General features: G+C 40.0%; 1 protein-coding gene across 6 annotated transcripts in view; it reads right to left on the bottom strand.

Moving 5' to 3' along the window:
- Nucleotides 1-9,965, bottom strand: part of NPHP3 (nephrocystin 3) — a 43,368-nt gene extending 33,403 nt beyond the window's left edge. For 4 of the 6 annotated variants that reach the window (XM_042999017.1, XM_042999016.1, XM_042999018.1 and 1 more), the window contains exons 1-6: nucleotides 9,507-9,965; nucleotides 7,005-7,130; nucleotides 6,314-6,464; nucleotides 4,134-4,286; nucleotides 2,968-3,101; nucleotides 1,278-1,438 (exon numbers count right to left, since the gene is read on the bottom strand). In XM_042999017.1, the coding sequence (XP_042854951.1) occupies nucleotides 1,278-1,438; nucleotides 2,968-3,101; nucleotides 4,134-4,286; nucleotides 6,314-6,464; nucleotides 7,005-7,130; nucleotides 9,507-9,902 (1,121 nt within the window). In that variant the 5' untranslated portion in view covers nucleotides 9,903-9,965. Of the gene's footprint in view, nucleotides 1-1,277; nucleotides 1,439-2,967; nucleotides 3,102-4,133; nucleotides 4,287-6,313; nucleotides 6,465-7,004; nucleotides 7,131-7,786; nucleotides 8,036-8,840; nucleotides 9,390-9,506 lie in introns of those variants that run through there. The other 2 variants (XM_042999020.1, XM_042999021.1) reach the window with 2 other exon arrangements.
- Between the last annotated feature and the right edge of the window lie 4,651 nt (nucleotides 9,966-14,616).

The following is a 14,616-nucleotide window of genomic DNA, read 5'->3' as shown; positions in this document are numbered from 1 at the left end:
ACAGGGTCTCTGGTAAAGCCTAGGGCTCCACATCTGCACACAGTTGAGGTCAGAGTTGGTCCTCAATAAAAGGAAAAATGCTCTGGAAGGGTTAAATCCAATCAGACAGCAAATGTAGAAAGAAAACCTCTTATTAAATAAATTTTGTCTTCTATCTATGTATCTAGTTGGTTAAAAAAAATCTTTATTTGCAGACTAACTCATTGGTGTTAATTATATTCACATTATAAGAAAATTGCTCACTTTACTGGAATTAAGTAGTAAGCTCCTCAGAGAATTAAAAACTTGATTTAACATCTATATAAGTGTTCAAGTAGCTCTCAATTTGTATCTGAAGAAAGAAAATAATGAAAGTTAATGCAGATTATTGAAATCAGGAGTTGCCAACTTGCTTTATTAGGGCCAGTGAGTATACATTTTAGGCTTCATGAGCTACACAGTCTTTGTTGTAACCACAGTACTTAACTCTGCTCTTGTAGTATGAAAGCAGCTATAAAAATACATAAATAAATGAATATAACTATGTTCCAATAAAATTTTATTTATAGAAGCAGGTGGCTGACTGGATTTGGCCTGAAGGCCATAGTTAGCTACCCCTGATTAAAATGATCTTTGCATTAATGGCGCCAACATTAGGACCTGTTAATGCAAACAGTGTAAAGTTCTTAATTCTTTGTTTCTGTATGAAAAGCCAAAACATTTATTGAATTTTGTGGATTGTTTTTGATTATAAGGATGCAATTAGAACTTATCTTTGAAGTTCATTTGGCAATCTCAATTCTTTTTTTTTGTATTTATTTATTTATTTATTTATTTATTTAAAATGTTATTTTTTAAAATTTACATCCAAATTAGTTAGCATATAGTGAAACAATGATTTCAGGAGTAGATTCCTTAATGCCCCTTACCCATTTAGCCCATCCCCCTCCCTCAACCCCTCCAGCAACCCTCAGTTTGTTCTCCATATTTATGAGTCTCTTCTGTTTTGTCCCCCTCCTTTTTTTTATATTATTTTTGTTTCCCTTCCCTTACGTTCATCTGTTTTGTCTCTTAAAGTCCTCATATGAGTGAAGTCATATGATTTCTGTCTTTCTCTGACTAATTTCACTTAGCATCATACCCTCCAGTTCCATCCACGTAGTTGCAAATGGTAAGATTTCATTCTTTTTGTGGCAGTCTCAATTCTATACAACTCCTACACTTGATCTTAGTCAAAAGGCCAAGAAGTGATCAATTCTATACAACTCCTGTAATAAATGACAGAATTTTCAGCTTACCTTGGTAAGGTTAAATGAATGAATAAAATAACTAATGAACTCTTCTCAATTTCCCATTTTCTAACAGCTAGGTATTGATTTTCAAGATCTATTGGAAAATATATAGCGTGGAAAAAATATCCCATTGTCTCACACATTCTTTTAAGTTTAGGTGAATAGTCCTAAAAAGAAATTAAAACAAAACAAAACACAAGAAATTAAAACATAATAAAAGTACAGCTTATATAACTAAAGATCTAGTCAGCTTCATACTACTTAAAATAAAAAAGCATGCTTTAGAACAGGTTATGTTGAATATTTTTTTAATTTAAAACTTAAAAATATAATCATATTTTAAAGAAAATCTTTAAGAGAAAAGGCAAGTTTCCCTTAAAGCAAAAATATATAAGCTTAGTAACTTGGCTGTTTCCTAGCTCAGAAAATAATTTATTTCATAATAAAACCTAAAACAATGGAAGAAAAATACTGGGATAATTTCCTTTGGTATTTATTTTTGTTATTATTATTATCATTATTATTATTATAAATGATTTCTGCTTTATTGTTATAAAGAGTAGAAAACCCAAATCCATGAATCTATATTGTAAAAAGTGTCCACCATGATATATTAGAACATTAAAGCAAACAGATATAAATAAAAAAATTATGTTGGTCTATAACAAATTAAGTTACTAAGTAATGATGAGTATTATTATGCAATTAATGAGTAATTCCCTCAACATCAGTTTGGTAATAACCTATATTCAGTTAGTGAGTAGAAACTTTGGTTTTCAAAATATTTTATCTCTCAACCCAAGTTGAACAATATCAAAAAGCAAAGCTAAATAAATTCATTAATCAATAATCTTTTAATCAATAATGTTAATATAGCAGGTATAGCATGTGACATGCAGATTTATTTAAAATTCAGTTAGAACAGTAATAGGCAAACTTTTTCTGTAAACGGCAAGTATTCTTACAAATTAGTAATAGCTTAATGACTTGATATTTTAGCAGAGGTCCTTGGGGTCCATTTAGTCTCTTGTGATTTATTCCGCCATTGTAGTATGAAGCAGACATAGACAGTGTGTAAATGAATAAGCTGTGTTCAGCTTAATAGTATGTAAGTGAATACTAGCTGTGTTCCAGTAAAACCTTATTTATAGACACTAAAATTTGAATTTAATATAATTTTCACATGTCATAAAACATTCATCTTTTCATTTTTTTTCCAACCATGTGAAAAGGTAAAAAGCAATTTTAGCTTTCAGTCCTATAAAGACAGGCTGCAGGCCAGATCTGGCCCACAGGCTGGAGTATGCCTGCCCTCTCCCTCAGGTTAACCCCAATGACTGCCTTGAAAAATTAAAAACCATGATAAAGATTAAATTTTGTTATAACCTGAAACAGATTCAAGGCTAGGGCTGGCAGATATTACCTAAAGCAGGCGCTATCAACAAGGGTCTTAAACGCTGTGCACAATGTACAATAAAGCATTCATAAGAATTAAGTTCCAAAGCCTTTATTTGAATACACTGATAAAACTGAGCAAGATTTTCTCTTAAAAAAAGCCCAAATTCTTCTTGCTCTTTAAGACATATAATCTGATAGGTAGTAAACTACTTGGTTTAGATGTAGTAGTGTCATAAATAGGACACAATATTAACTTGTATTTTAAATCAGTGAATAAAGAATTTATAAATATCCTCACCTTAAGGAAAAGATCCACTTCAGGCTGGGTTTCATCTGTATAAATGAGGTAACATCTGACAGTGTTACTCCACAGAGAATGTGAAAACAACGGAGTAACTTGTAATAAACTAGCTACAGCAACATCCCAGTCATCTAAAAATAAAATTTATCATGAGTTCATGAAAAAAAATCATCAAAAAACATTTGAGAAGATGTTTACAAGTCTTTTAAAAGTCTGAAAAAACACAACAGGCAACATAGAATGCAATCTGATCTTACTCGTTAATAATGACACACCTTCTGGAATAACATATTAGAAGGCAAACAGTTCTTTAACCTCAAATTCTATCCTTGGGCATAAAGTAATCAATGTCACCCAGGGTCCTTGCTGAGGTACCAGTGGTTCCAGTCAATATCATGAACCTATGTTACTTGAGCTGTTTAATTAGTTTGCAACTGTAGGAGGGCCTACATTTGCAGGCTGGTCTATACTTTTATCTACTTACTATTCTTGAGATATATTAAGTCAAAAAGAAACTTTAAGAATGGCATAAAATGAAATGCTATTTAGTGAAAAAGAACATTTTAAGACATATTTGGCTAATTCAAAAGGCATAATTGAACACTTTTCATTTTGCTGATAATCTTATAGTTTAAGAAAAAAAAATAGAGCTACTTATAACATCTCAGATCTGCACTGGCATTGAAATTCTGAACAGATCTCAGAGCTGTTTTGGACACCAAATTATATAAAAATAATGAAAATATTCTTCTGACTAAGGATACTACATTGCATAACTTTGTACTCTATTCTGCAGCCTTCTCTAACCTTTAAAAGCATCAAAAACACAGAGGGAAAGACTAAAAACTACTGTTTCTCAGTTAATCTATATTACACTCTCAATGATCAACTGAAACCCCTGAGAATTCAGACCAGAAGCGAAGTTTTTAGAACCTGATTTGTCAGTCTGGCCAGGGAACACCATCTGATCCTGATGTGAATTACAGAACTTACTTAGCCCGGCTCAGTGACAGCACCGGTAAGTACATGCTGGTTTGACGGTGGAAGACACCCAGAATAAAAATCTCATGCCTGGTTGATGGTTGTTTTCCCAGCACACAAGATTACAGCATAGGAACAGTCATTACCATTAGCCAAAGTAATTGGCAAATGGCTTGTGTTACCTCTGTTGACATTTGCAAAGGGTCCTTCCACATCTATAGAACTATGGGCAAACTCAGGACCCCTGAAGGACTGCTGAAGCTGGATCATACTCCCTATGGAAGGTTCACTTCCCAAAGCTCCTCCAGTCCAGTATTCACACTGGGTTCCAGCAGCTATAAATGCAAGAGATTTTATCTTGTGAAAACCAAATTACTGAATGTTCAAAAACTTATCACATGTACTACACAGGATTTCTAATTAAAAAAACAACAACTATAATATTACATACAACAAATATCCAAATATTCAATCTTTAATGATTTTGAAAGTACTTTGTCACCAACTTTTGGCAACTTCTAAGGTGCTGGTTAGCATAATTCTGGTTGTCATCTCAAACTCAAAGAGGGGACTAAAGAGAGAAAGATGAAAAGAAATAAACGATATAGTAACCAAAGGAACTGTAACAACTGTGAGAAGTTAAAAATATCCCCATACAAAAATTCTAAACAAGATTTCTAACCGTATAATTTAGGCATCAGTGTAAAATTTGAAGGAAAGAATTTAAAAGGAAGACTATTACTAGCACACCTGTAATTAACATTGGTAATTCATTAGGATGTAAGCTAAGGATGTAAAGAGTGCCCCCTCTTTAAACTTCCAGAGAAATAAAATTAATGTCTGAATCAGTTGGTGCTTATGAACACAGCATCTTTGACTAAATATGCATATACTAGTATTTGGACTTAATATCTGGCAAAAATGAGATTATTATTTGTAGGTCTTTGAATGTGAAATGAATGATGTTCCCTCAGTATCCTTTATGTTCAAATCAAAATATGAAGAAAGACCTAGGAGGAAATACTAACTTGTTCTTACTAACTTGCCAAGGCAATTACGATATAATAGCTTTGAAACACTGCACATTTTAAAACATGTCAACACTGAAATAACCACTAAGACTAATGTGGGGTCAACAAGAGGATCCTCTTAGTCACTCAAAGCCATTAAGAATCACTTCATTTTTTTCCCCTTCAAAAGTTAGTAATAAAAATCCCAGAATGCTGGTCAGATTCCAATGGTTCTAAAATGTAAACTAAGAGGGAATTGTCAAGTTGCCATATTTCACTCCCAAATCAGTTTGTAAGAATAAAATGCAGGTTCCTGTAAATGAGAGAGTGACTACATTTTTCTACTGCACTTATCAATAGAATATTTTTCATTTTTCAGTATCAGTCACAGTTTATTATTATTTTCTTAGAACATGGTAGACCCTTGCCTTCTATGGCTCCAAGCTTTATTTCTAGAAAAACATATTTTATATGTTTAATTATAGAATATAAACTTTTTGAATAGCTTACGGGACTGTCCTGGAAACCATTTAGTGGAATATCATGCAGATATTCTAATGGATGGTTGCAAAGAATTTATCATTATGTGGAAAAATAATGTAACAGAGACTACCAACTATCCTCCAATATCCATTCTCCCCTTCTTCCTTTAGTAACAGAATTTCCAACTTTACGTGGATACATGACTCTCCTACTAATGATTACACTCTCCAATCTTCCTGAGTGTAGTGCTGGCCAATGCGGTATCAGATTGTGCTTCTTTCTTCTCTCTTTCTTTCTTTCTTTCTTTCTTTCTTTCTTTCTTTCTTTCTTTTTCTTTCTTTCTTTTTCTTCCTTCCTTCCTTCCTTTTTTTTTTTTTTAAGTTTATTTCTTTACTTTGAGAGAGAATCCCAAGCAGGCTCCACACTACCAGCACTGCTGCTGGATGCAGGGCTCGAACCCACAAACCACGAGATCAAAGACTGAGCCCAAATCAGGAGTTGGACACTTAACCAAATGAGCCACCCAGGGGCCCTTTCAGATTGTGCTTTCAAGGAGAGGAATGAATTCCCTTCTGTCTTCCCCCAGCCAAAATGGAGATATCACGGTGAGACCTGAAGGAGCTGTCTGAGACCAGAGAGAGAAAATCTATGGGGTGAGGTTGGCAGTGCAAGTCAGAAGAAAACATGGCTCTTAACAATGTCATGGACTTCATGGAAAATTGCTGTCATAACACCTGAGAAAGAGGCAGAAAGTGCAATTCTATTTATAACAGCAACCACTCACAACTAAAAGGATTCAACGTTGGCTCTACAATATCATTACACCTATAGTGAAAACTCAAAATATTATAAATAGGAAGTAAATTTACCAGTAACATCTGTACAGTTGTCATCTGAATCAGACTCTCCAGGATCAAATACTTGGATTCCCTGAGCCTGGAGCCTCTGAAGTTTACTTTCCAACTCTCGCTTAGCCCTCAGTAAGTCCTGAATTTCATTCTCCTTGGTCTCCCTAAAAATCTTTAAAAGACAAATGTTAATTTTGAAACCTCTCCCATAATAAAAGGTTGTGTCATCAACTCTTAACCAAAAAATCTTTCACTCATGAAACCAATATTCAGTTCGGTCCTGACCTGTAGGATGAATAACTAAAGTAACTCTATTGTTTTGTAACTGGAACCCACTGGAATTTGGGCAGGAGGCCTGTCTGTGCCGTGGGGCTGTTTTGTGCACTGCTGACGTTTAGCAAATTTGTCTCCCTGCCACTAGATGCCAGTAATGCCCGCCCATACAAAACATCCCCAAATATTTCCAAATGCCTTACCCCCATATGGAAAGACTTCTTTTCCCCAAATCCCTATTGCAGTGCTCACTTTTTTATTTTTTCCTTGAAATGATCTCAAGTTTACTAGGTCCATCTCAAAAATGTAAAAAGTGCTCTACTGTAGTTCTTAGAACCTTCAGGACTACATCTATTTATTCATGCAGCATTATAGAAACTTTTAAAATATGTTGTTTTTATTCTGCATCACTCTGCGGGTAAAAACATAAGGCATTTACCTTGAATTGCCTTTTCACTTTATCTCTGTCATGTTCAAATGTTGCTGCTCTCTCCATTGCTTGGTATTTTGCTTCTAAAGCACTTTCCTTTTCCCGAAGTATCTTCTGATACGTTTTTTGAAGCGCCTGAAATAACTGACCTTGTTATTTCTAACAAAAATAGTATTCCTCTCAAATTTTTCAATATCTTACATATATATTACACACATACCTTAGAACTGTACCAATCTACTTACTATTTTACCAGTTATCAAGAACTACATAGTGCCATTTTATTCAAACACATAATGAATCACGAAAAAAAATGCAAACATTCTTAACTATAATAAATGAAGACACTTCAGTGTTAACCTTTTAATGGAAATTAGTACTGTGAATTGAAATTGAAATACTGTGTCAAACTCTTAATTTTCCCTATGGCACAGTTTTCCCATCTGTAAAAAAACAAAAAGTATATAGTTTGTAAGTCTTAACTTGAAGGATAATTAATTCTGTGTGACCAGGCACTTCCTGGCTCCATGTCTTTCTCATTTTGCTATCCCCAGAGCCCCCTTGGTGCCTGTAACATTGAAGGCCTCCAGTAAGTGTATGACTGAATGGGTTAAATAAATATGGAAGAGGGTTTTTTTTAATGCCTAGATATATGAGAAAGGAATCAAAAAGGCTGCATAAAAAAATGGGTGGGTTAGTTAAGGAATCAGTTTAGACCTCAAGATAATACTAAAATGCATAGTGGATTCTACTCAACTTTCAGAACTACTACATAAGGTAACAGGAGGAACCTGAGACTGGCTTTTGTCAGCCGTTACTGCACTCTGCCCTGGTTGGTCCAGCCTTCTTTGCTACCCCCCATCTCACAGCCATTTCCAATGTGCAGCGTCCATTAGACAATAGCTTCGATGCATGAAATCAGGTATCTGAAATTCGTTAAGTCCATTTTATACAATGCAAGCGCATTAAGACTGCCCAGTAGGAGGGGCGCCTGGGTGGCGCAGTCGGTTAAGCGTCCGACTTCAGCCAGGTCACGATCTCGCGGTCCGTGAGTTCGAGCCCCGCGTTAGGCTCTGGGCTGATGGCTTGGAGCCTGGAGCCTGTTTCCGATTCTGTGTCTCCCTCTCTCTCTGCCCCTCCCCCGTTCATGCTCTGTCTCTCTCTGTCCCAAAAATAAGTTAAAAACGTTGAAAAAAAAAAAATTAAAAAAAAAAAAGACTGCCCAGTAGGAAAACTGGTAAGACAACAGATAGGCTGGTAAGTAATTCAAAAAAAATTAAAAAAAAAAAAAAAAAAAAAAAGACTGCCCAGTAGGAAAACTGGTAAGACAACAGATAGGCTGGTAAGTAATTCTTCCCAGATAACAGTCTAATTTTACAACAGCTACTAGGAAAGGTGCCTAGTCTAGAAGGAAGGAGGATTTTTTTTTTTTTTAATGTTTGTTTATGTTTGGGGGCCACGAGGAAGAGAGAGAGGCAGAGGTAGACACAGAATCTGAAAACAGGCTCCAGGCTCTGAGCTGTCAGCATAGAGCTGGATGCCAGGCTGGAACTCATGAACCTTGAGAACATGACCTGAGCCAAAGTTGGCCGCTTACCCAACTGAGCCACCCAGGTGCCCCTGAAGAAGGCTCTTCTCAGAAAAATCAGTGTGAGGTATTTATTCAATTCCTACTGTGATGAGCCCAGAAACACTTGGGCTGTCTAGAAGTCTCTTCCACAGTTAAAAAAAAAAAAAAAAAAAAAAAAAAAAAGAGTAAAACCACAACCCTCAGAGAGGCCTAAAACAGATGACACAAAGTCTGACAACTTTGCTCACAGAAAAGCAACCTCTTGCTTTACATACCATTTTCATGAGTCAAAACACATCTACTAGAGGGAGACCACGCAATAATTGTTTTTCTGAGTAAATTAGTCAAGTGCATTAAGAGCATTTGACTACACCTAGGGAATGTTTTCAATCAAAGCAGTTAGGATGGTGAAAATCAGGTTTCCAGAAAAATTCACTTCAAGATCATTAAAACTCAAGAGCTCCACACGAAGAAACTGAGAGATATATTTAAGGGGGCGGGGAGTGGAGTTAAAAACTCCTAGGGAATTTGATGAGTTGGCTTCAACAGATGCCACCAAAATCTTTTGTGTGTCTCTGAGCCCTGGGTTAACCTACTTCCCTGGAACCCCCTGCAGATTGGCATTTGCTGCTTCAGGACACTTTCAGGTTAATTGTTTCAAGGTGTCTGAATGAATGAACCAGAAATAGAAAAGGGGCGGATTAGTTAAGGAAATCAGTTTAGACCCCAAGAGAATGTGCCTCTCAAATTAAAATGCAGAGCGGTTCCTAGCCAACTTTCAAAACTACTTGGTTTAGAGAGGGGGGGGCAGGATGGACGAAGGACGGAGTCAGGCGTCCAAAGCCCAGCCTGGCAGGGCGCGGGCGGGGCGGGGCGGGGCGGGGCGGGGTGGGGGGGGGGCGTCCCAACTGCCCCCGCCGCGCACGCGGGCCGGGCGTTACCTGCAGCTCCGCCCGCAGCCGCTTGTTCTCCGTGTCCAGCTTGGCCTCGCGGCGGCCCATAGACAACAACTCCTGATTCTTGCTGACCCGGAAGATCTCGTATTCCTTCTTCAGCCGCTCGTACTCGGCCGCCGCGTACTCCAGCTCCGGCACGGACGAGCCGGTAGACTTGAAGCTAGCTCCCAGCAGCCCGCCGCCGCCCGCTCCACGGGGCAGCGACCCGGGCCCGGCCCCTGCCGCTGCTGCTGCAGCGCCGCGGCGGAACGAGCTGCGCAGCAGGCGGGCCTTGGGCTTCACCTCCACCGGGATCTCGCAGGCCTCGCCGCCGCCCGCCCCATACGTGTCCTCTATCACTTCCCCGCCAGCGGGGCTCACAAGCGACGAGGCCGTCCCCATTACGCCTGAGGCCGCCCCTACCAGCCAGCGGGGTACCAGAAGGGGGCGGGACGCAGCGAAAGAGACAGGGCGGGGCAGCAAGAAGGGGCAGGGCAGGGCGAACGGGCGGGGCGAACGGGATGGGGCGTGGCAGCAGGACGGGGAGGGGCGGAGCGCAAGGCGTGCGGGGCGGGCGGTGTGATACGGATGGGGAGGGGCAGCAGGACGGGGCGGGGCAGAGCTCAAGGCGGGCGGGGCGGGATGGATGGGGCGTGGCAGGAGGGCGGGGCGGGGCAGAAAGAAAGATGGACGGCCGCGCGTGCGGGACCTATACTGTACTAAGTCAGGGCTACGGACTAGCGCGTGCATGGCTCCTCTCAGCAGGGTCTTCTCGGTCCCAGGCCCCCTGACGAGGGCGTGCCTCACAGCTGGCAGGGTCCCGGGTTGCTCTACCTTAGCGGCTGCAGTTCCTGTTCTGCCGCCGTGGGAGACCCAGCGCTCCTCTCCAAAGGCAGTTGGGAAATCTGAGAAACGTACTGAGCGCCTGCTGTGTACCTGTCACTCTGTGTTTCACAGTATGCAAGTAGTTGGAATGGCCAGCAAGACATAGTACCACACAAGAAAAAGCTTTTAGACTTTACAGCCTGAGACCACCAGGGACAATCTTTAGACAAGGTGAGGTTTTTTGACTTTTTGTACGGATTTTAGAGACTGCACATCAAAGGAGCTGTGGGGCATATCACCAAATAAAGGGAAAGATAAGAGTATTACGGTATTTGGGGCGAGGGTGGGCTCTAGGTGATATGAAAATTTTCAGAAGATGGGGGAACTGTTTTAAATAAAGTCAGGGAAGGGGTAGGGTTGACGTCTTTTACCCTATCTTGGGTTCTTGCCCCTGCGCCTGCTAACTCGGGCTTCTAACCTCTCCAGGTTGGGAGGCCTGGGAGAGAAGACAAGAAAGTATTTGACTGACACTCCTGTGAACTGTATGTTGGTACTCTTTGGACTTGGTAAACTGTTAAAAGTTGGCCTTTTTTCCTCACGGGTACTTTTGTTAGGTTTTTCAAAGACCCCTCTCCCCCTCATAATTAAAAACCTTGACCCAGGCTGGTGTGGCTCTATTCAAGCTGTTGCTCACTCTTTCCCCAGCTGGAATCCAGTGATACATTAAACATCCTCTCTGCTGATGTTTGTTCAGATCCAAGATAATCCACTGGTTCACTTGACCCAGAGGCCCACATCTGATCCACAGGTGTTACAGGTCAGGTTTCCTGGGAAGCTGACTCTGAGATGGAGACAGCCATGCAAGATGTTTATTAGGGAGTGTCCTTGGGATCAACACCTGGAAAGTAAGGGAAAGAAGCACGTTTGCGCAGCAGCAGAAGTTGAGCTTTGCTGCATCTCAGTGGAGGCCTCAGTCAGGCCTCAGAGAGTTCTGATGCTGGAATGGCCCTGTAGAGTGGTCCTAAATTGGGGTGCAGGGCTGGGATTTTATACCCTCATACCAGCCAGTCATCAGCAAGCTCTCTCCAGCCAAAGCAATCCCCATGGAGACTCATAGTTGAGGGCTCTCTGCAGGTATCACTTCCAGTGGCTGGAGGAACAAGTCTTGCAGTCATCACATCTACCACAGTAGATGTACCACAATCTTTTCCCTGAAGAACTCTGGGAGCGCAAGCCAATTCTCCACCAAAGTAGCTAGTCATCCTTTCTCTTACCCTTTAGATTTTCATCAGGAGGGAATCAGACACCAGGCCATTACGGTTCTTCAAACTCCAGGAGACACATATTAAGTCTTCAGGTTGTCTTCTGAGATTAAGGGAATCATTACTACCATCCCAGTACCTCAGGAACTCTCTCCCTTTTAAAGTCCCTTCTGATCTCTAATTTCCAATCCTTGTACCCTCAATGTGGATCAGTGCTTTAAGGATCATTCACTAGGTTTCTGACCACCTCCTCTGAAAAATTCTGCATCTTAATCTTGCACCTTCTTTGGAATGTAGCTCAGTTGAAGACTTCCATTATTATTCTTGCATATAAAATAAAAAGCCATCACCCATCCCCTTTAAACCAGTAACAAACTGCAGTAAACTTCCCACAGCTTGTGGAGTGAATTCAGATTCTGCATCCTGGTACTGACTGCCTGAAGCAATGAGTCTCTCCTTTCTTCACTTCTCATCTATCCAGTAACATCCCTCTACCCACGTTACTCTATCCTAGTCGGGCTAATTTTGTACTCCTCAAGCCAATAGGGTTTCTATTTCCTTTCAGTACTATCTGCCAAGTTCCATCTCTTTCAACATCTACCTTCTTTCCCTTAGAAACTTGCCCTGGATAATTATACCTTTTGAGTTGATCATATCAGTAGTTTCAACTCCGTAATCCTTGCCCCCCATGTGCAAAGTACTATACTTAACTTTTCCTGACCTTGTTCTTCATTCATTGTGTCTATCAATCTTGGTCTTTCAGTAGTTGTTTTTGTTATTGTTGGTATGCCATTTGTTGCTTAGATTCATCCCAGCAACCCTTATTGAGCTCCTGCTGGAAACATAATGTAGCACAAATGACTGATGACCCAAAGAGATGTTAAATGTGGCTGAGTTCTCAAAAAGCATGCGAGTTGTCTCTGCCTTCCTTGTTAACCTTTAAATAGTTTCGACAGATGCCCCAAAACACAAATCCAAGTTTGCTGAGATCATGGAGACTTTTCCTTTCCCCATATAGTAATTATTAGCTGCCTTTCTCATCAAGGACACTGTGTATACTGCATGCATACTGACCTTGGATAACTGTTGGTTAATGACTAAGCCACCTAACTGGGTGAGCCCAGAGGTGATCAGATCTAGAGTACAAGCAGGTACTCAGCATAATAGCGTGGTTGGTTTTCAACCTATTTCTTAATTGTAAAACATCACAGAATTTAGTCTAATGTTAAGTCTAATTTTCAACATCATAATTTGTTTTTCTTCTTTATGCTGAATTTAACCTACATACCTCAGTTTGAATTTTGAAAGGATAACTTTGGGGGTGCCTGGGTGGCTCAGTCGGTTAAGCATCCGACTTTGTCTGAGGTCATGATCTCACTGTTCATGAGTTCGAAGCCCATGTCAGGGAGCCTAGAGCCTACTTTGGATTCTGTGTCCCTTCTCTCTCCTCCCCTTACTCTGCTCGCTCTCTCTCCCTCTCCAAAATATATAAGCATTAAAAAATTTTTTTTAAATAATTTAAGAAAGTATAACTTTGAATACAGAAGTATGGTAAGGAATAAAGTCTCTGGCAAACAGCTTATGACTAATGAAAGATGGCTACAAATTTTTTAATTACTCCTTTTATTGTAAAGTGAAGTTTATGAGGACAGGCTATATAATTTGTGGGACCCAGTGTAAAATGAAAACGTGTTGCCCTTTGTTCAAAAATTGTAAAGAATCTCAAGATGGCAACAGAGCATTAAACCACAACCACAGAGCCCTTTTGTGTTGAGCACTTGGGGTTCTTCATGGGTTGCACAACCATGACTCCCGCCTGTTTATGACTCCTCCCCTTGAATCTGGTTGGGCTCTGTGACTGCTTTAACCAGTAGACTACGGCAGATATGACACTGTGCTAGTTTCTGAGTCCGGGACTTGCGAGAATGGCAGCTTCCACTTCCTGTGTCGTGGAACAGTCTGTCTGGGAGACTTCAGCCACTATGTAAGGAAACCTACTACCTCACATGGGACTGCCAGACTGGAAAGGTTATGTGTGGACATTCCAGGCAACAATCACGGGAAGTGAAGCCATCTTGGACTCTCTGGACCAGACTATTTGCTAGTTGGATACTACTAAGTGACTTTAGTTAACACCACAGGGAGAACAGAAGAATCACTCAGATGATCTCTACCCAAATTCCTAATCCAACAAAATCATGAGATATAATAAAATTGTTGTTAGTTTAAGCCACTGAATTTGAGGTAATTTCTTCTCACATTTGGGAGAAAGATTTCCCCGCATTTGGTGAAAGTAGCTTGTAAAATTAATGCTACCACCTTTTTAAAAATGTGATTTGTAGAATAAATAGCATTTGTGGTGGTGACTGTGTATTTGGTTCTCAGACTATGAATCTCAGAATCATTTGGGACACCTGTTAAAAATTAAGATCCACTGAATTTTAAATTCTGAGACTGGAGCTTGCAAATTTGCAGGTTTCATAGCTCCCAGGTGACACTTATGTAGCTTAAGATCTCAGAACCAGTGAAATTGCATAAAGATTGTGGCTAGGGATGACCTAATTCCTTGCTACTCAAAGTGTGATCTACGGACAGGAGCATCAGCATCACCTTAAAGCTTGTTAGGAGTCAGAGGCTCTGGTGCCATCACAGATGTACTGAATCACATGCAGAGTAAGAGGATCTCCAGGTGATTTGCATATACCTTAAAATTTGAGAAACTACTATAGAACAATGTTTTTAATGTTGGTTGCACATCACCATCACTTGGAGAACTTAAAAAAAAAAAAATACTGCTGCCTGGGTCTCTCCCCAGAACAATTAGATCAAAATCTCCAGAGGTGGGGATCTGGCCATCATTATTTTTTAAAAGCTCCTCAGAGGATTTTAATCAGCAGTCAAGGGGGAATACCAATGGCTTCATCCTCTGCTGTCTCATTATTTCCAACATGTGTGCAATCCACCTTGGTAACCGTCTTGGCATATGTTTGCATACATCTAGCTTCCTATTGAAGGTTTCTTTCCTTTAA

The sequence above is a fragment of the Panthera tigris genome, chromosome C2 (assembly GCF_018350195.1).
Source record: "Panthera tigris isolate Pti1 chromosome C2, P.tigris_Pti1_mat1.1, whole genome shotgun sequence".
Lineage (NCBI taxonomy): Eukaryota > Metazoa > Chordata > Mammalia > Carnivora > Felidae > Panthera > Panthera tigris.
The sequence above is the reverse complement of the archived record's forward strand: the minus strand, read 5'-3'. Positions and strand labels throughout refer to the sequence as shown.